Source organism: Lathamus discolor, chromosome 3 (assembly GCF_037157495.1).
Source record: "Lathamus discolor isolate bLatDis1 chromosome 3, bLatDis1.hap1, whole genome shotgun sequence".
In the NCBI taxonomy this organism is placed as follows: Eukaryota; Metazoa; Chordata; class Aves; order Psittaciformes; family Psittacidae; genus Lathamus; species Lathamus discolor.
Genome location: NC_088886.1, coordinates 26,976,722 through 26,997,601, shown reverse-complemented (window position 1 = coordinate 26,997,601; position 20,880 = coordinate 26,976,722). Strand labels below are relative to the sequence as shown.

Here is a 20,880-nt window from a genome sequence, read left to right as displayed (position 1 = left end):
GTGTTGGCTATAAGATTACGGGGTTTTGGAAAGTTCTTGTGGCTCAAGAATACTTCACATCTGGGGACTCAGCTGGACCTAGCTGAAAAGGCTGAATTTTCAAAGCATGGGTGCCAGTACTCAATGCCATTTTCAAGTATGTCTGTATGTTCAAGCTCGAGCAAAGGCTTGGGGAAGGGTGGTGTCAACTCAGCATTTTCTTCTGGAAGTCTAAGACATGATCTTTAACATTCTTGGTCTGTTGGTTGTGTTTTAACCTTGAGAGATAAGAAGAGTTGCTCTTAGATTGCAGATGAAGTGATACAGGGTGTGATTATCCAATGATGAAAAAGATGGCAGCCTCCTGTAATAAAGGCAGAATGATAAATTTCATCAGTTTCTGGGACTGGGGTACTCTCAATGACGACCTTTTGAGGTCTCTTGTGGTACTGTTTTTGTGATCTTGGGCATCTCCAGCTTCCTGTTCATAGTGTGCAAGCACATCACCTTCTGCACTGAGGTGTTCAGTAGATGTGCTCTCAGCTTGAGGACCGCTCTATGGTACTGTTTGCAGGCTTGTTTACTGAAGTATGTCAAACTAGTAGCTTCAGAGAGGGCATTCTGTGAATGCTGCTGATTTCTATTTCAAGACAGGCTAAAAAATAGACCTATGTTCTAAGAATTTGGTTCCAAAATATATATATAGTCTTCCTTTGTAAAGCGTTGTTAGGCATGTGAGAGCTTATTGTTGGAGAATGGTGCAGATAGAGCCCAAACCTCTCATGGCCTTGACCTCAAGGCATTAGCTTAGAGCAGAGAGGATAACTGCCTTCCCAAATCCCAAGCTGTTCTTAGTTTCCAAGCCAAGACTGCCATTAAAAAAACCCATGGTTCTTCAACAATTTTTTAAATTATTTTTTTTTATTTTGCAAGTTTACACTGTTGAGAATTGGGCTGAGACCTAGGCTCCTCATGGGGCTGCCCAGTTTCTTTATACTGTCTCATGGTTCCAGCTACATGAGATACTCTGGTGCTGTGTCTGAGAAGCAGAAATTGTTCCTTTCCCCAGGCAGCCCTGCCCTCCACCTGGGAGCCACCTTCTCCCTGTGCGAGTTTCCTGATGTCATTGGCACGGGTGGTGCCTGGTGAACAAGGTCATTGGAATGCTGTGTGTGTAACTGCAGCTGCAGCAGCTGAGGCATGTCCTGGCCAGCCCAGCATCCCTGTGTGGTAGCAGGAGTTTAGTAATCTCCTGATGTGATGGAGAGGCAGGACAGAAATGAGTCATGCTGAGATCAGGCCATGTATCTCACAGACCAGTGTTGCTGGAGGCGAGAAGAAATGTCCAATTTTGCATTGGAGCCTCTCACCTCCAGCTGGTGGCTGCTTGATCATGTTGGCTTCATTTCAAGGAAACAATTGGCAGATTTTGGAGAGTTTACCTGGCTTGGAGTGGCCTGGCCAGTCCCTGCTGGTAAGTCTCCATGAAGTGTCTCCTCATTTTCTAACCTGCAGGGATCTTCATAACTCAACATCTTAAAACTGCTGACTTGTAACAGGCTGCAGTTGCAGCTTGCCACTTAATTTGTCAGCTCTGTAGGCCATGAAAAGTGATTTTAGCTGATGAAGCTTTCTTTTCCTATGTCACTTTTATCTTTCCCTCCTGTCCTTCAGTTCAGGATTCAAAAACTGCAGATGCTCTAAACTAAGCATGACTCACACTTTCTAGTTTATTTTGTGAATTATCCCACATGTGATGCTGACGAGAAAATGTTGGGAATGGAGGAGGTGGGGAGTAAGACCTTTTTAAGACCCAAAAGTAAATGCTAGGGGCATGCATGTGTGGTTCCTGGGTCACTGAAGTAGATGATGTCCCAGAGCATGGCATATGGGCCACGTGAAAGAAGGGAGCCCTTGGGGCCTTCACTGGATGTCAAAACAGTCTGTTACTTCAGGCAGAAGTGGGGAGTGTACTTTGCTGTAAGCCTTGCTTGTGAAGCCAGTGGGCTTTGACCTCTTGTAGAGACAGTACACATTAATACCACCCATTCCTCGATGTTACCTGCCTTTGTCACACACCTAAGCATCGCTAGCACCATCTAAGGCTCCTGTGTTGTGGTTACCTCACTTTCTTTGAAGCACTTTGGTGTTAGAAATGCTGAGCTAGGGAGCTGGAGAAAGCTAGTGAAGCAGATGACAGAATATGAAAAGGAAAAGGTTATTCAGTGAATCTTTTCCAATTTATTGTACCTAGAGACGTTCTTATCTTGGCCATAGAGGCCAGGCTTGTAACTGTGCTTGCAAGAGCCTCAGATGCACTGATGCTTAGAGAGACGTATTTTCAGGTGAACTCCCAGTGGAGAAGATGTGTGCTTGGAGCTTGCAGAGAGGCTCTTCAGGACCTCCCTTTCATGCCACTGCATGAATTTTGCAGCCCACCACTGCTGCAAAGGATGATGCTTCCAGCAGTGCTTCTGCCCTCATCCTCCCCTGCTGACCCCTCTGCTGTCTGTGGCAGCGGCTGGGATTCCTGGGTTGGCATTTCTTTCTTTGACAGCTGTGCCAGAAGTGCATATTCCTGGCCTGCTCCCTGCTGTGCCAAGGCAGATTGGCTTAATCAGACTATAGTAAATCTGTTGTTATGTTTCACGCTTCACTGGACTTGCCAGTTGTAGCTGCTTGGATTGCACCCCTGCTGCTTGTTTGACTCTCAGCCAGAGCCCAGGAATGGGAAGTCAAGTTAATTCACAGCAGTGAATGTAACATTAATCTTACCTTTCACTTTTTAGGTATACACTTAGGAAATAAGTAATAGATTTCTTTTCCCTTAAAGACGAAGCTTCTTGGAGAGGAGGAATTGTGAGTCTCTGAGTTGTCATTGAGCCATCCTGTTTCTCAGCACAAACCCAGTGCACATAATGCCTCATAATGAGTGTGCTGGGGCCACACTGAGACTGGGCAGGGTTTGAAGACCAGCACTGATGAAGCTTCATTTCAGACCATGATTGGCTGGTCCACATCTTAGATTATTTCATAGTTGCCTCATTGTTGGATACATATGTTCAAGGATGGAGGGTTGATTTCCTTGGCCTTACTTGCAGCTGCGATCATGCTTGACTCATGGGTGCTGGGTGAATTTTTGAGGGAATGCTCTGTGCTTGCCATCACCCCAAACTTGCTAGGGAGTTGCAGGTGTCCCCATCGCTTGCCACCTGGCTAGCTGACAGTGCTTCGTTATATTTGTAATGGGATGTTCTCATCTTCCTTTGAACGTTGTTCTCAGGCTGATGAGATTGGGGAATAATGTGCTCTGATGAGATGGAGGCAGCCAGCCCAGGCAAGTTTCTGACAGTGACAAAAGGTCTTCTGTGCTGTCTGCCCTGCCAGCAGCTTCAGCAGCACAAAGCAAGGGCTGTGTGCTTGAGCCATCCATTTGTGGGTTTGTAAGAGCAGCTTAATGGGAGTGCGTATGCAGTCAGTTGGCTTCTTCAGCAGTGCATGCATGAATCCAAACGTGAACAAACCCTGGGCTTGCTGCTGCCCCACCAGTCTGTTCCATGCTATGTCCTCTGTGAGATGGGGGCACCATGGAAGCCCAGGAGCTTCCAGCATCCATGTTATTAATAACCATCCTGCTTCCTTCTCTCTGTACTGGGTCTTGATGGGATAATTATCACTGTTTTAAGACCAAGCCCTGGTATTCACGTCTAGGCTCTTCAACTTGGTAGCTTGTCCTGGGGCATTGTCTCCACTTGCTTTTGTCCCTCTGTGTAGAGACAGGGTGGGTGGTGGTTTGGTGCAGCCTCAGGCCTGGGTACTGCTTGGCTGTGTTAAGAGTGGTGCTGGATCTGAACTAGGCTATTTTGGGTCCTGAGCTGGGAAGTGCAGGTAATGGTACCCTGTGCTGTACCTGCTTCCTGGCTCATGCAGTGAGTTCCAGGTGGCACATACCAGTCCTGAAGAGCCAAAAAAACTCAGACATGGTCCCTGCTTTATGTATCTGGCATCCAGCAGCTTTTGGCTGTGGCCTGTAGGAAGAGAGGACCAGAGGAGTTTCTTCATTTTTGCTTGTTTGTTTAACTTTGGAGGCCCATGAACTACTTCAAACAGATCTCTGGAGTAGCAGCTAGAACAACACAAAGTATATGCACTTGGCCTTTTGAGTCCATGCTTTCTTTAGAAAGTTTTTAGTGGCCTGTCAGTCCAAAAGGGTTAAGCATTCATTGCTGTATTGCAGGACATAATCACTGGAGGAGATGAGACTTTTTGGGAGTTGGTGCAAGACTGTCAAGAGCAGCAGTGTTCTACTACGGCCCTCTCACTTTCTTGCTTGTATGCCAAGCATGTTTCTGTCAACATGTTATTCCACAAACAGAGAAGTGTGTCTGGGTGTGGGTTGAATGGAGTAAAAAACCCTAAAGTCCTCCTGCGTGTGTGCTTCTCTGGGGAGGATGTAAGAAAGGTCTGCCAGAACATTGGCAGTGAGCAGCAAGGCAGAGTTCTTGAATACCATAGGGCACAGAGCAGTGTATGAGCCTGTGCAGAGAGCAGTTGGGAAGGGCAGTGATGCAGTTCCATATGCATTTCTTACAGCAGCAATTTTTATGCAAAAATGAGGCAGCTCTGGAAAGCTCCCCCTTGTTCCTGCGCTGTGTGCTTTGTCTTACTAGTACAGCTGTTCAGGCAGCTGCACAGTGGACTTGCTCAGAGAGCCATTGCAGTTAAAAATAGCACTTCCCCCTCCCCCCTTTTTATTTTTTTAACTGTCGGGAGCAAGTGGTGCTTCTTGAACATGTGGTGGGAAAAGCTCAGCTCTAGATTTAGACAGACTGTGGCTTTGTACTGCGGTGTTTTTCCTTAGCTCTGAACTGACAGCAGGGCTCAAACCTTCAAGTTGGTTGTCCCCTTCCAGGAGGCCAGATGATGCCAACCAAAAGGTGGTTGTTCCACAATTGTACTGTGTAGCTGAAGTAGTATTAGGGACCACAGAAATAAAGTCTCTATGGGCAAGATCCCCTTGCCCTATCCCATAAAAAAATATGTGTTCATAACCACCAAGCGCCCTGGGTATGTCACCTGTAAAGTAGCATTGCTGCCTGTAACTCAGCCGTGGCTTTGCCAGATCCGTGGCTGAAGGCAGCATTTGTTTGTTTGTATCCATATGCCCACTGGAAGTGTTTCAGTGCTATTTAGTGGTTTTTATCCTCTTTCCTTTTTTAAAAAAAGAGTTGCAATAAAAAAACCCCAAACAAACAAACCATAACAAAATCTTAATTGCCCCATCCAGAACTGTGCTTGCTAAAAGTGAGTCACCATAGTCTTTGTCCTCATCTCCACCTTGCTGCTTCTCGTTCTCCTTCCCTGAAGCACTGCTATTGCTGTTTGGAGCTTTTGTCACCTCTAAAACACCCTTAAATGCAGAAAGACTCAACCAGAAATTCTGTTGAAAATTCTTTTTTTTTTTTTTAATCATATATCTGACCTCTTAGTGTACACAACTAGAAACTCTTCTAGATATTTTGTGAAGATACCCGGCTGCAGAGGAGCATCTCGATGCTTCTCCAGCAGAGCATTTGCATCAGTGCAAGTAGAGGGAAGGCTTGTCGGACTGTGGCTTGGGAAGATAGGGGTGCTGTCTTGTTTCCTTGTATTTTCCACCCTTTGCAGTGATGGAAATGTTTTATGTTCTCTGAACCCTTTTCATAAAATGGATTCCTCATAAATTCTCCATGTAGTTTTGGTACATTCTGAGGTGTTTGGGGTTATTTTCACATTCTCTTCTAGGCTGTCACTGTGCTCTGTTAAAGAGAAACCATAGGTTTTCCTGGGGGTTTTTCCTATGGAGCACAGTGGCAGTGTGCTCCCTCTGCAGCTTTGGAAGGACCTTGTAGTTCTCTGCTTTGTGCCTTATGTTCCAGATGGGGCATACTCCCCTCTCAGGTCATGTTGAGCTGCTTAGCTTGTCACATTGAGGGAAACACAAGTGACAGACCTCTCCAGTGCAAATTTTTCAGTGCATCTGCCTTAAACTCTCCTTGAAGCAGACAGGAGCCCTGTGTATAGCAGATGTGTGGAGCGGGGCCCCATCCTGCAGTCTGGGGGACACAGGCCACAGTTTGTTCTTTGTTCACTGAGAAGTTAAGGTGCACCTACCACCAAAAGGCTGAACTAGGTGCTGTGTATGTGACTTGTGTTTTGTTGACCTGCTGCCTATCATAACAAGTTAAAAATAAGTACTGGTGTTTTTCTACAGTGTGGGTAGATCATTCCTTTGAAAGTTCAAATGTGAAAGTGATAGGCATTGGCAAAAATCTGCTGCTTTCAGACTGATGCCAAAGAGAGGTCGTCACCTTCCCGATCAACTTGTTTCTGGGTTGTTTTCAGCATCTTTTAAGAAGCTGTGCTTATCCCTGCTGTTAATACTGTGGTTGATCCCTTATCTGGGTTCTAGGTACAAATCCAGTATCTGTGCTTGAAAAAAAGATCAATGAAGCTTACAAAAGACAACTTAAAATGATGCCTGAGCTGGTAGAAGTGCCTTGCAGTGAGATCCTTGGAGCTCAATCTGCTCCGCTCCAGACAGGTGACAGTGTGCATGTGCCTTTGTGCAGAGAAAATACTATTCCCAGACTCTTAACATGGCAAAGAAAGCCATAGTAAGCACAAACCCTTGTTCTTGGTTTAAGTTGAACACAGTCAGTGTGGGTGTCGGTATAAATCTGTGTGCAATACGGGGGTTTTTAATCCAGTGGCAATTCTGGTCTTCAACTAAAGAAGCAGAGGTGGAGGGGAGGAATGGAGAAGGCTTTTTAGGCAAACAGGGACGAAGAAGTAAATGCATGCAAAAATAGCCACAAGGAGAGGGAAAACAGGCCAAGTCCAGACCTTGGCTGGTAGAAAGTATGTCAGAAATCTCTGTGTATGTATGCTCCCCTGACACCCATAGCTTTTTTGATGCTTTCTTTTTTTGGTCCTGATGCTAATTCTCTTGGCTTTGTTTCCCTATCTAGTGTGTCGAGACTTTGCTATTTTGGAAGATCATACTTTGGCTCACAACTTACAGGAGCAGGAGAGTAAGTAGCAATGATCTTTGGAACAAACGGAAACATTTTCCCCAACAGATATGTCTTTGGTTTTGTTAAGAAAAATCCTCTTTTCTTTCATTTTTTGCTAAGAAAAACCTTCTTCGCTTTGATTTCATTTTTGTTCTTTTTAATGGAATACAGATTATTATTACTGTCTTCACTGTCCTGTAACACCACTCTGTTTTGTGTCCCAGCTCATGTTGTACCCTAGAGATACAACCTCGAGTTGTACCTAGAGAGTTGTATTTCATGTTTCAATTTTGTGCTCTCTTTTTAGATTTGAGTTTGTTTATGCTGTTCATGATAAAACTGCATGTAGGAGTGCACTTAGAGTTTTGTTGCTGTGCACGTTTTTTAGGAATGACCAGCAATTTTGGAAGCTTCAAGCTTTATAGACTGAACTGAAATGCAACCAGAAGAGGTCTGTTTATGTACTTATTTTACAATTGCTAGTGCTCACCTTTTGAAAGGAGGCTTCCTTTTAAGATGCTTTGAGGTAGAGCAGCTGTCCACTAGGGTTTTTAAAAAGGAGGAAAAGAAGTACAGCTGGGAACTTAGAAGTGACTTGTGGTTTTTATATATTTTCTTTTTTTGACTTGCTTATCTGTTACTTTGGGTATGTTTGCATTGCAGCTTCTGGTGTGGTGGCCTCTCTAATCTGCTTAGCTGGGTGCCAAGACCATTGGTATCTACCATTGCTAGGCGCTAATACCATTCTAGCTACTCTGCCAAGTGTGTAGCTTGCACTGAAGTTCTGCCTTTGCTGCTGGAAACCTGAGAACACTGAATTAAAGATGGCTCTCTCAGCTGCTGCTCACATTGCCATCTTTTCTTGCAGGCAGTATCCATGTATGGTAAAGGATTCACTATAGTACTCGGTTGCTCTGTTACTAAATATAAAGGTAATGAGATTCTGGAAACGATTATGTCGAGAGTAAGAAGAGTTTCCTCCTCCAGAGGTTCTTGAGAACAAATTACCAAAGCATCCATCAGAAGTGGTTTAGGTTCAGCTCATCCTCACTGTCCTCTGGTGGTCCCTTCCAGCCATAATTTATTAATCTAGGATAATTTCCCATGGCCAGAAAATGAGATTCAGAGCCTAAAAAGCATTCCCTCTAAACCTGGATGTGCTGAAAATATGCAGATCTTGTTTTGGTAACACACATATGCAGCCCCCTCAGTGCTAAAATGAGGCAATCTTAAGCTGCTAGCGTAGTTTCAGTTCAGGACTTCCCCACCTTTAGACATACTGCATGTTTCCCTGCCAAGAACTGTCTTCCCTTTTGACCTGGCATCTTCGTCCCACTTGCTTTGTCTCATTCACACCATAAAGTTCTGCAGGCTGATTTGAGGGTTCTTGTCTGTGTTTATTTCCAGTTGAGCATCACTTGGCAACAAATGTTCAGCGTAATCGTCTCGTGCAACATGACTTGCAGGTGGCCAAGCAACTGCAAAAAGAAGAGGACCTGAAAGCACGTGCTCAAATCCAAAAACACCAAAAAGACTTGTGAGTTTGGGATGGAGCTGCTGAAATGCTAGTCCTGTTTGGTCAGAGCACTGAAGTCAGCTGCTCTGAGTTGAATTGATTGACAATATGTGGGGTACAAGTTGACCAGCCTTTTGTTTCCTTTTTCCTTTGGCTATCTGTTGCTGTAAAAATATTGATACTACTAGGCTCTGGCACAGAGTAATGAAAACAGGGTTGGGAGTAAGTGGTCCTGGGGCCAATCCTGGCTTAGTTTCTGTTGTCTGACCATGGGAAGGAGCCTTCCTGTTCTGCTCCCTGTGGGCAAATGAGGTAACTTGACCACTTGCATCTATCTTGTCTCTGGCTAAAGTCTAAGAAAGAAGAAATCACACCACAGAAATACACATTGTTACAGTAAATTCTCTGTCTTGTGGAAATTGCACATACTGGTGTGTTTGCATTGTGTCTTGTGAGTGATTTTGAGGGGCTCATGCTTGCGCTTGCAGATATTCCAGTGTGAAGTGACCTGGGAAGAGAGGCTTCTGCCCCAGGGTGGAGGTGGGTGTTGGGGTACAGACCTTCTTCTGCAATCTCTGACTTGTGCAGCAGCTGTGGGAGGATGTTTAATGAGTGATTCAGTTTGCTCTGTAGGTTTACTCAGGCCCCACACACCAGATCTGACCCTGTGGCCTGAGACTTGGCTTTGTGTGTGCCATGGTTCTTAAGCTGTGGAGGTGGTATAGAAATGCAACAATGGCAGTGCAGGGCGAAACAAGCTGTACTTTCCAAGCCAGAGCGGATGTTGGTGCTTTTCTTTTCTAATTTTTTGTTTGTATGTTTTGACTTTTGGTTTGGGGTTTTTTGTGGGTTGTTTTTTTTTTTTTTTTTTGTGTGTGTGTGTGTGTTTGGTGCATTTTGCTTCCCCCCACCTTAGTCTCTTGCAATGCAAGAGGCAAATGGATTGTGTGACAGGGTTCAGTCAGATCCCAGTGATGAGAGATGGGAAGATGGGGCTCCCTGCAAATGCAGGGTCTGCATGGCAGGATGCATCTCCCAGCAGGTGTACTGCCTCCCGGCTTGTGTCGTGCTCTGTGATGCCACCCACCAGCTACAGTTGTGTGGCTCATCTGGCAGAGACAGCGATGAAGTAGAAAAGCTCTGTATTGCAGATGTGTGAGATATAGGACTGGCTTCAAAGGAGCTATTCATAAAAGATCTGAAGCTGGGGCATGACAGATCAGCCAGTGTTTTAAATGATCCCAGCATGCTCAGGCCACACTGGGTAGATACATGTGTGCATCTGAAGTCTGTGCTTTCTTTCAACAATTTTGTCTTCATTACCAATTAGAGATGTGAGCATGTAAGTGACAATATAAAAATTAATTTTGTGTGGCAGAGATGATTCCTTTGTGTTACTTACTTGGGAACTGCAAACAATTTTCTTTTTGTAGGACTCTAAAGTGCTATTTATGAACTTTGTGGGCCAAGTTACAGGCAGAACTGCCGATGAAAAATGTTGTGTCAGCAGCCGTTCTGCTCCTGAAAGCTTGAGCTCTTCTGCAAGGATAGTAAAAAAAGTTGGAGGCATCCTTTTGTAATTGGATCTTTTTCTTCCTTAATTCTTTGTACGTTCCCCGTGTCTTCTTTTGCAAGATCAGCATGTTCTGGCAACAAAATGATTTTTGCTGTTGTTGCTTTCCATATCATCTAGGACAGTTTGACATTGCAAGGTGATCATAGGAGTAAACGGGCAGAACGGGGTGGCCTTTAGAAACAGGGAACATAAAAAAAGATCTTCAAATTTATGGGCTTTCTTTTGTCTTTCAAATCCTAGATTCTCTCAGAAAGACTTTGTGAAGATAAATGAGGAAATAGAAATAACTTTTTAAGAATTCAGGGAAGCATCAAACCTTTTTTTTCATGCTTCTTTAGAATCATCTCTCACATCTAGATGAGCAGTCTGTATGCTGCCAAGCATAGTAGCAAGGTTGCTAAAATAACTGTTGGAAATACCGTGAAAATATGCTCCTTCCTTGTTTCACTTCCAGTGCTGTGACGGTTCTATTACACTAACATGAGCAGTTCCTTTAAACAGTTTCCTTCAACCTTTTAATTTTTTTTTTAACTCCTCATCTGGCAACTGTTAGTTCCTGCAGCCAATGCAAATGACTTCTAATCACACTGACTTTTTTCCTCTTTTTCCTAAACTGATGTAGAGGTTCCCTGACACTTTTAGCGCTCCTGGCTGCCCAGGAACAATGGGCATGTACATAGTAGTGGTGTTCAGGGATGGTAATGTTTATGTTGCTCTGGCCAGTTTCTGGGGACTGATGGATACTTGAACTCACAATAAAGAAACTGAAGGACAAGAAGAGCTGTCGAAGTTCTTTAATCTATTTTCTTATGCTCCGTCAAGTTGAACCACTAGGTTATGTTGATTAACTAATCAAGTCTCAGTATTCACCACTGAACAGTAAAACCCAGAATATGATCCCCTGTTGCTGTTCAGTGGTTCTTAAAGATTGATATTGTGTATTCCAAGATGCGTGTCATCAGGAACAAGCAAATACTTCTGCTTTTGCATTACTTGTAGTATTCTTTGCTGTAAATGAAGAAGCCATGACCTTGTTGTCTTGGCTCTGAAAGATGATTAGTTGTGTTTTTATCTCCTGTTTGTCTGCAACAAGATGTATTCTAAGCATTTAGCAAGTCAGTTGGAGCTGATGAACTTGGCATCTTAGCTCAGTTCATAGGTGTTGGGGGAACTGGAGATGTGCAATGCCTTGATATGTCTGACCTTTCTAACTGGTTTTCTACCTGGATTCATGTCCTCTGAGACTGGGGTCATAAAGGATTTGCTGTCTTGGGCCCACTGACAGCCTGCTCCTCAGGATTTGCATATTCAGCTACTGTTTTGCTGGGCACTGGTTCCCTGCTGGTGGCAGGTTCACCAGGGTCCCTTTTTGCATAGCAGGTTTAAGAACTAGATTTGCTGCTGCGTGAGCTTTTGTGCCTTTGAACAGGCCTTTCTTTTGAGTCAAGTTAAATGCATACAGGAATACTCACAAAATGCCAGATCTTGTTACCTGGATAAGAGAACCTGATGTCTGAAGATATTTGACCTATTGATAATTCCAGCCCTACAAACACTGAAATTCCTGAGTGCCTTTCAGGGTGTCTCTAGATGTAGGTTAGTTTATGGATATGTGTAATTGTTTGTGAGTGTGGGGGTGTGGGAAATGGAAGGAAATGTTGTAACACTGACTTGGGGTTCATATGTGCTTCGGGAAGGGTATATAAAAAACATGCAGTACCTAGTTGTACATCTGCTTCGAAGGAGCACTTGACAGAAATAAAGAAGCTTCTTTTCCTTCCTGCTGCATGTTCCTTATTTTTATCTATGACAGATTAGTTGTCTCTTAGTGGCATTTGTTCTGTAAACCCTCTTCTTGTTGCAGTGTCCTTCTTCACCACCCTAAGCCACTCTTCTGCTTCTCTCACTTCACTTTGTATAAAAGAAGGCTTCACGGTGCCACTGGCTGCTTCAGCCATACCACTTTCTCTGTTTTGCTACTGAACGGGCTTCTCTGTGCTTCCTATTTTCCTATACACATGTCCTAGACTGTCTTCCATTCCTTTTCCTCCAGGTTCACTAGGTCATTTATGCTGTGATCCTTGCTCAAGCCTAGAACTAGTTGCTTCAGTCCACACAGCATAACTTTGACATAGCTGAACCTGCTTCTCTTGAAATATTTGTTTGACTTCCATAATACGCTCTTTGTAGTCCTCCCATCACCTATCTGATCATCATCAGTGTATTCTTCAAAAGGCAGTATACTAATAATGCAAGCTCTGCCTGTTGCTCTTCTCATTCTCCACCTCCTTCTATGCCTTCCCTTGCAGTAGCCTTAATTGCAGTGATAGCTTAGATTGATTTTTCTGACCTGTTTAGTGTTTGGCTCAATTTCAACAATGATGAAAAAGATGGTTCTTAATCTTTCTCCTCAAATCCCTTTCTCCTCAAAGCCCTTTTCTGGACCCCCTGGCCAGCCTGTTTGCTGGGCATCAGAGTGCACAGTTGAGTGTGACACAATTCTTGCAGATGCTTTCTGTATGACATCCCTGAAATATGGCCTTCCCAGTCTATCTGTACAGATGAAACTCTCATTTCATGTCTCAATTACTCCAGTATCTCTCTGTACCCAGTTAATACAATCTTGTGTTCCCACATCCACCCTGGCACTGCAACAATAGCTCTCTGACGCCTCATTTTGACGCATGTCGCTCTCTTCCCTCTTGGCACCAGTTCTGCTTTTGTGTCTCATCCCACCACAGCAGCATTTCTCATTCATTACTGAGCCGCCACCTCCAGCCTCCGCTTGGCCTATGTTCTGCATTTTACTATCAGCATTTCTGCACTTTCTCCCTCTTGGCTTTCATGTGAAGACCACTTCTCAGAAATGCCTGCATTAACCTAAACCCCTCCTTTGGCACCACATGCATGAAAACTCTTCAGCAGAATTAGACTGTTTGCAGACTCCTCCCTCTGCCTTGGCCTATCCTGTGGTACCTACTTCCTTTCTTGGGAAACTGGCTATGAATCTGTTTTCTCTTGCTTTATACGCTGTTTGTGAATGTTTTGAGACCTATTTTCTAAATTTGGCCAGCAATAAGTACAGGGAGTTCTGGTCCCTGGTGAGGATTCATAGGCTCTGTGCTAACACTAAGTAATAATTCTTCTGTATAAATTAGATGGGTTCTTTAGCTGCTTTATCCCTTTTTCCAGGCTGCTGATGCCTGTGACTTTAGCTGCCTATAATCCTTGTCTCCTTGCCTTCTAGAGAGCGACAGGACTGCGAGATTGCTCAGGAAATCCAAGTGAAACTTGTGTTTGAAGCGGAGCAGCGCCGCAGGCAAGAGGAAAAAGATGAGGTAACCTTTAAAGCTGCAGGGATGGCAGGGCTATTTGTAGCAGCCCTTTCAGTGCAGGTATTTGTTGGTCATTAGCCACAGGGGCTGGCTTGTGTGGTGTCAGGCCTGGTCTTCACAGATCTCTGCATGCACAGAGGTTTTGGGGAGTCCTGTTACAGGAATAAGATACAGTCAATCCTCACACTCAAGGGTCACAAGAGTTGTTGATGCCAGTGGCCTTGCTAGAGAAGAGGGCAAGTAATACACAAGAAGACAGGTACTACTTTTCGGAGAATCCTAGGTCATGATTTCTTTGGTGCAAAGACTTCAGCAGCACCCTCAGCCCAGCCATCCATCTCTGGCTTCTCCATTACCTTACTTCGTCTTTACATTGGTCTTTCACAGTCTGAACACCGTTGCAGTTTCTGGTAGCAGATTGCTTTTGTGATTTCAGAATCACAAAACAACACTGCTGCTGTTGCTTGAGAGCAGGCAGTATGGTTTGTCCATGGATTTGGATTGATCACCTTATTGTGTCAACCTGTCAAATCGGGTACGCAGGGTGGAGGAACACCTGTGTGAGCCTGGAGTGTGGCCCCATTTTTATTACAGATAGTTTCCTGAGAAGTCTGAGTAGTCTTAAGATGCTCAAGAGGCATCTGGTGGAATTTTCTGAATAGCACGAGCTTGGACACAATACTGTGTCTCCTGGAAAAGCCTGAAATAAGAATCTGTCCTTACCTGACAGATGCATCAGTTTGCTTGTGCAAGACCTCATTTTCTTATTCCATTAATTCCAAGCAAGTACTGAGAGGTTGCCCAAGCAGATGTGGAAGGGTTTTCAGGAGAAGCTTGTGGCAACGGGGTGGAAGGAACATTCTGGCTAAAGGATTTGTGCTATAAGTGTGACAATCTGTCTGATTTTTATCAGGAAGACGATTGGGGTACAATACTACTCATGTTGGCTGTGAGAACTGCATCTTTCCTTCCTGCTTTACATAGGAAGCTGCTGGCATATCAGCAGTCTGACAACAGGTCCCTGCAACTTGTCACACATGAGGGTGCAGTAGCTGCCCAGCATATACAATAGCTTTCTAGTATCAGTAGTGGCTAGTAGTGTTATGCCAATGCTGTGCTTGAGGCAGATCCATTCTGGTCTGCAGGTTTTTTAAATGAAGTGCTAAGCCTACCTGCTTGTAAGTCCAGTTTGTAAGAAGTGGTTTTTGTGGATTTGCAAGTCCTGAGCTGTCTCAGTCCTGGAGATAATGTGCTTAATCCCATATATTTATAGACCTACTGTACTTGCTAGAAGACGTTAACCTTGTCAGGGGAAGAAAACTCGGAGGGGTGAGGTTGGGTTTCTTTTTTTTTTTCTTATTGGTAAAGAGCCTCTACAGGTTCTGCACAAAAGTTGTCACTGAGCAGATCTGATCTGAATCCTGAAATAATAGTTTGTACTTGAACACCAATTCAATGTCCTCCAGTGCTGGCTTCTTTGCTCTGGAGGGTGCTGATACTCTTAAGTTTGCATTTCACTGATGCTGTTCCTGCCTGCAGTGTGCACTTTGCATACATGGCTCTGTAAAGGTCCTGAGGATTAGGGAAGCTTAAAGGAATAGAATCCAAAGGGCTAGCATGCCCTCCTGCTGCTATCTTCCAGCTTCTCTTCCTCGCTTCAGACTAGCTCCAATGACTCAGCAATCTTCTGGACCCTAAATGTGCAAACCCTAGGGAGCTGTTTGCTGTTGATGGGCCTTGTTGATCCATTAGTCATCTCAAAGGAAAACCAGTTGGGAAAATGGAGTGCTGTTCTCTTTAATGGCACATCTACCAAAACTGTGATAGAAGATACACATCTGCAGTCCCTGCAGCAGTCCTGCCTTGTGCCTAACCTGTTCCTCCTAATGTCCCTTTCGATTTTCTTTTCCTTCAGCCTCTGTCTGTCAAACTGATTCATTTCCCTGCCTGGCATCTTACAGTCCCTGTAAATTACAGCCAGTTTGAAGCAAGTTCATGACTTGCTCTGGGACCTTCTTCCAGTCAGAAGTGGCTTCAGCTATAGACATTCTTTGCCTCTGATTTCCTGGTGTAGTCCAGGGTGAGGTCCAGTGCACTTGTGTGAGCACGTGTGTGCTTGCTTGACTTTCAAGTCCTTGTTGAAGGCCTGAGGTTTCACACACAATTCCTTCTGCCATGCTTTGGCTGTTAGAGCTTTGCAGCCTTGTGTGCAAGTGGAACATTGCAAGTCTGCCACAGTGCTGGAAGCTCAATTGGTAGACCTGGGGGAGGTTGGATACTAGTTGCTGAGACGGTCGCTTGTCTCAACTGCTAAGTTGAAACTCATCCAGCCCAGTGATTGAATTTCAGAGTAACCCTGTTTAATTTTTCAGACAAGATTTTTATAATTGAGTTAAGAATTTGAGTAGAAGCATCTGGAGACATTTTTTAGGGGGAAAGGTGATGTCTGTTTCCTTTCATCTGTGCAGGACATTGCCCGTCTTCTACAACAGAAAGAACTGCAAGAAGAAAAAAAGCGGAAGAAGCACTACACAGAATCCCAGGAACACACAGGCTATGAAGATAGCTATTATGCAGAAAATGGAGGTATGTTTCTGCTAGATAGGATAATCAGGGTCATGGCAGTATAGGTGAACCTGGTGATCTGGCAACTCTGTTTAGGAGACTTCCCTTATCCTACAGTTCTGCATTCAGCGCTGTGGCATTGCATCAGTTTTCAGGGTCAAGATCAGACTTTTATACAAGAATCAAGAAATATGAAAAGCCCCAGAAAAACAACAAACAAACCATAGAAAAAAGCAGAGAAGATGAATTTGTGATTTTCTATGTCCTAGAAGATGGCCTAAAACAGAGGGTTAGGGTGGGTGTATGTGCAAGCACACATACGCATGCATGTTGTAAAATGGCTTGTAGAAAAAAGACAATAGCTGATAAACTAGTTACTTATGTGTAACCCCACAAGCATTACAAGTGGGACCCCACTTGTACAACCCCCACAAGCAGGGGAAAAGTGCAGACACAATTCCGTGCCTGCATTTGAAGCGTAACAGTTTCATGTGCTTATCTGCGATGCTGGCACAACTGCATAAATGAACAAATGCTCGTTCATGGATCAGCCTTTCAAAACTCCGTGCAGGTATGTACCCAAGCTTTAAAATTAGCACAACTGCTTTGAATGACTTACTGAATAACAAGGTCATCTCCACAGAATGTCTTTGCTGTGATTATCATCTGGGATTGTACATTGCGGAAAAAATATGACCCACAGTGCTGTATTGCTTTCTCTTGGCCAGCTTTTATGATTGAATGCAGACCTTCTTTATACCAGGAGGAGAGAATCAGGGTATGTTTAATTATGGAGCCATCTGGGGATGGCTTTGCTGTGCGCTGGTGGTGGTTCTTGTGTTCTTTCATAAAAAAAGTGTGGTGGGGGAAAGATGGGCTGCTTTTGATTAACAGATTGTGAAGATGAAGATCAATCCTCTTATTTCTTATTTTGACATCAACGCTATTGGTGTCTCATTTTAACATCATTGCTACTGCTGCTTCTAAATGACTTTTGTTTGAACTTACACAAAATATTTTCATTTCAATTGGGAAGAACTTCAAGGATGGCCAAGAAAACACAAATCACAAGTGCAAACCAGTAACCAAGTGGAAACTTCATGACCACATGTCCTGCTACACGTACAGAGCTGGGAAAGCCTTTGATCTGGGAGTCTTATGGTGAACCCACACTCCAGCTTTTCAGAATTAAATGGTTCAAGTCCCTGAAAAAATACAACATAGATAGTAATGTTGCCTTGTGGAGATGGTAGGACAGGATATTCTTGTAACAGGAATTGGTTGACAAAAGCCTGTGTCTCTTTGAATCGAGACTGTGATGTGGATTTGGATAGCAGGATATCTTGTGTGTCTGATTTTTTTTTTCCTTCTTCCTGCAGTAATCTGTAGTCTTGGAGGTGAAGTGGAAGTTTTTTCCCTGGCCATTCAATAGTAGTGCTGCTCTTGATACATGCTCCTTTAAAACAAGCAAGGACTATAGCGCATTTTTGTTGCTTGGATTCTTTTGATCTGGAACCTCTTAAATACTTGAGCAGCATTTGATTTGGCTTCAGCATCCTTGGTTTATATTGTCCTCATTAATTGTGAACTTCAACAAAAAAAAGCCTTTTTGTTTGGGTTTTAGAGCTAGTGCTCCAAAGAATGTCAGCTCTTAAAAACTGTAGGAATAAACATGGAAAAAAAGGTGGCGTTCCTCCCTTCCAGAGTGTCTATGCCATGAAAAACATTTCTGTATTTGCTCAGTCACTTGCTGTCTGAAAGAGTAACACCAGGACCTAGAGAGTGTTTACACAGCCCCTGTGGAAGGTGCCATGGAAACTGGTGCCTGCTGAGGAGTTAATCTCCCCGAGATACCCCAAAAGCAAATCTGCTTGGGCTCTCTGGCATAGTTGTGTTACCTGTAGCAATCCTTTCCAGAGTAGCTGTGCTTTGCTCTTTCATGATCTACTCTCTCTGCTGTTGTATTTATTGAGCTTTCCTTAATAACAAAATTAAATTCTTAGACTCTAGTTAATATCATTCCAAATCTGACTCTTGCTTTCAGGCTCTCGTCTCTGTTGTTCAGTAAGTCACATAGATTGTTTTACTGGATCTTTTGCTGTAAATCATATGAATGGTCTAAAACTGAACAGGAAGAGCAACCAGTTAAGAGTAACCACAGCAGTTGATGTTACGGTTCCTAGATTTTTAAAAATACACCTGTTCTGGATAAAAGTCACACAGATTTGTTTTCAAGGTGGATTTTCTGGAGGCTTTATTTTCACTGGCTTTGGAAGATCTTTCTGAATAGAATGACTTGAAGGGAACGTTCAGATTTGGTGGAATGGTGAAGTTGGATTTAGGTTGCAGGGTGGTTTTTTTTGTTTGTTGTTGTTCCCACCCTGAAATCTAAATGATTGGAGGAAGGCAGAGCTATTTCTTCAAACAGAATGAAGCTTATGTGCAGTGAAGTCTATTTTAAATATTTTCAGATACTATAAAAAAAAAAAAGTTTTCTCATTGAGAAGGAAAGTCTTCTGCTGCTGTTTTTTAGGTTTGGTGTTTTTGTGGGTTGTGGGGGAGGGTTTATTTGTTTATTTTGGGGGGTTTGTTTGGGGTTTGTTTGGTGCTGTATGTTGGGGTGTTTTTGCATAGTTCTGTTTCAAATCAGCCCCTGCTTCAAGGCAATTTTTTTCTTCAGAAATACGCTTTCATTCGGAAAATCTGCTGTAGTGAAATAATAATTCACTCGGTGCAATGATTTTTCATAGCAAATAAGTTGATTGGAAAATAAATCAAACAGGCAGACTGCTGCATCCTCATAGCTGTGTCAGGTTTATTACTGAAACTAAAAGCAAAGGAAATTTCCACCTGCTTTCTGGAAAGCACGGAGGAAAAAAGCCCCACCAAGCTGCTGAGTAAGCTGCTTTTCCAGCTATGTTGCTGAAGTCAGGAGCCTGGGTTTTGGGAAGTCTTCTGCTGCCCTTAAATTTCTGTAGCCCTCTCTGCAGTCAGAGCCTAAACTTCTATTTAGACAATGAATATGTGCAGGTAGTGAAGCTTGTGGGTCCGCAAGAGATACACGGCAGTCTGTTGTGTCACACACAGACACACATCTCACTATCCGCTTACCTGCATCTTGTACCTTCTTTGCAAGACTTTCTCTGACAGTTTCAGTATCATGCAGCAGTGCCATGCCACCAGATGAGCTTTTCTGCTGGCTATTTTTCAGCCCCAGGGGCATCATTGGAAGTCCTTTATCTCCATATTGGCTTGTTCATGTCTTGGGATGTGCTCGGACACACTTTCGGGCTGGACCTGTGCGTTCGGCTCCAACTCTGTTGCTTCCTGTGCTGCTTTGCTGATGACCAGGCTGCAATTTCACTCTGTCCCCCATTATATCTTGGAAGAATTATATCCCTGTTATTCTTCTTTCTGACCGCATCATACTTTGCATGTATTTCCAGCCTCTTCTTGCATCAAGCTCCCTCATCTGCATGCTACAAGTCTGGCCTTGCTGAACCACTATTAACCCTTGCACCACTAACCTGGTCGTTATTTGTCCCCCCATTGCTCAGAGCACCCCAGGGGTGACCCCAGAGAGCAGGTTTCTGAGCCTCGCAGGGCATGCAGTGGTGACAGGCACATGCGCTTGCAGAGAGAGCACCGAGAAGCACCCTTGCCTTTGTCCAGCAGTGCTGCCAAACACAGGCATTCCACCTCGGAGGATCATCAGAGGTCTGCTCAACTGAGTGAGGCCAGCAGTGGCTACCGGCAGCAGTGGAAATCAGCCAGCCAAGGCAGGTCCAGGAGACATCCCAGCCCTGACCTGGAAGGAGAGGCTGAGCGCAGCACGTATGACCACAGCAATAGCTGGGAGCGGCAGGAGAGGAGGGCAGCCAGCAAGGAGAAGGCTTGGAGACCTCTCAGTCTTGACTTGGAGTCAGATCATAGACTTGCAGACCAGGCATGGCGCAGCAGAAAGCCAACAAAGCAAGAGAGAGAAAAGCGCCTTCCTCTTCTTGAGATGGAACTGGAGGCTGAACAGGAGACTTGGCACTGGGGCAGCAGCCAGCCAGCGCACCCTGGAAAACAGAAATCACGTCATTGGGGCCACTCGTCACACAGGATGGTGCATGATGAGAAGCTTCATGATGCTGAATCTAGAGATGATCATAGGAGGGGTGAGGAGAGAGACTACAAAAGGTCAGGACACAGGAGACATTCCCCCTCCCCACATGCTGTGACCCAGGGGAAGGTTGGATACTGCCAGCGGGACTCAGGTAACCAAGTGATGGGGAAGGTGTACATACATGTGGGGATGGACCTTTGTGTGCCCCATCCTGGTGTCTGAAATCTGTGTTGTTTCCTTTGGAAAAGCTATCTGATATCCACCTGCATTGTGCACATGGTGAATCCTGCCCAGGGTTCTCCCTTATTTAGTGAGATTCTTTTTATCTGTTAATATTCTTGCTCTGTTTATTTCCTGACATGTTCTGTGGCATCAGAGAGGGTGAGTAAGAAGATATTATTGGAAATGGTGCCCATGTTATCCTGTGTTTAATTAAAAAAACCCTACAAACCAAAACCCCCATAAAAGCAACCAACAAACAACCAGCTGTTTGGGTTTGGGTTCTTTTTTTTTCGGGGCGGGGGTCGGTGGGGGTGGTTTTCTCCATTATATATTTTGTGCTGTGGTCTCCTTGAACAAAAGAAAAAAGAAAAACTAACAAAACCTCCAGATGTTATGGTTGCACTTGTATTTGGTTGATTTGGGGTGCAGGTCTGTAAATGAAGATAGTTTGCTTAAGTACTAACAAGCCAGCAATTTCCATCACTTCTCACAGAAAGCCCTGCTGGCAGCATAATTGATTC

General features: G+C 44.2%; 1 protein-coding gene across 2 annotated transcripts in view; it reads left to right on the top strand.

The window, feature by feature from the left end:
* CCDC50 (coiled-coil domain containing 50) overlaps window positions 1-20,880 on the top strand; it is a 43,968-nt gene that overhangs the window by 10,470 nt on the left and 12,618 nt on the right. Inside the window, exons 2-6 of one of the 2 annotated variants that reach the window (XM_065674241.1) lie at window positions 6,990-7,052; window positions 8,442-8,571; window positions 13,374-13,464; window positions 15,930-16,047; window positions 19,584-20,288. In XM_065674241.1, the coding sequence (XP_065530313.1) occupies window positions 6,990-7,052; window positions 8,442-8,571; window positions 13,374-13,464; window positions 15,930-16,047; window positions 19,584-20,288 (1,107 nt within the window). The remainder of the gene's footprint in view (window positions 1-6,989; window positions 7,053-8,441; window positions 8,572-13,373; window positions 13,465-15,929; window positions 16,048-19,583; window positions 20,289-20,880) is intronic. The other variant, XM_065674242.1, reaches the window with a different exon arrangement.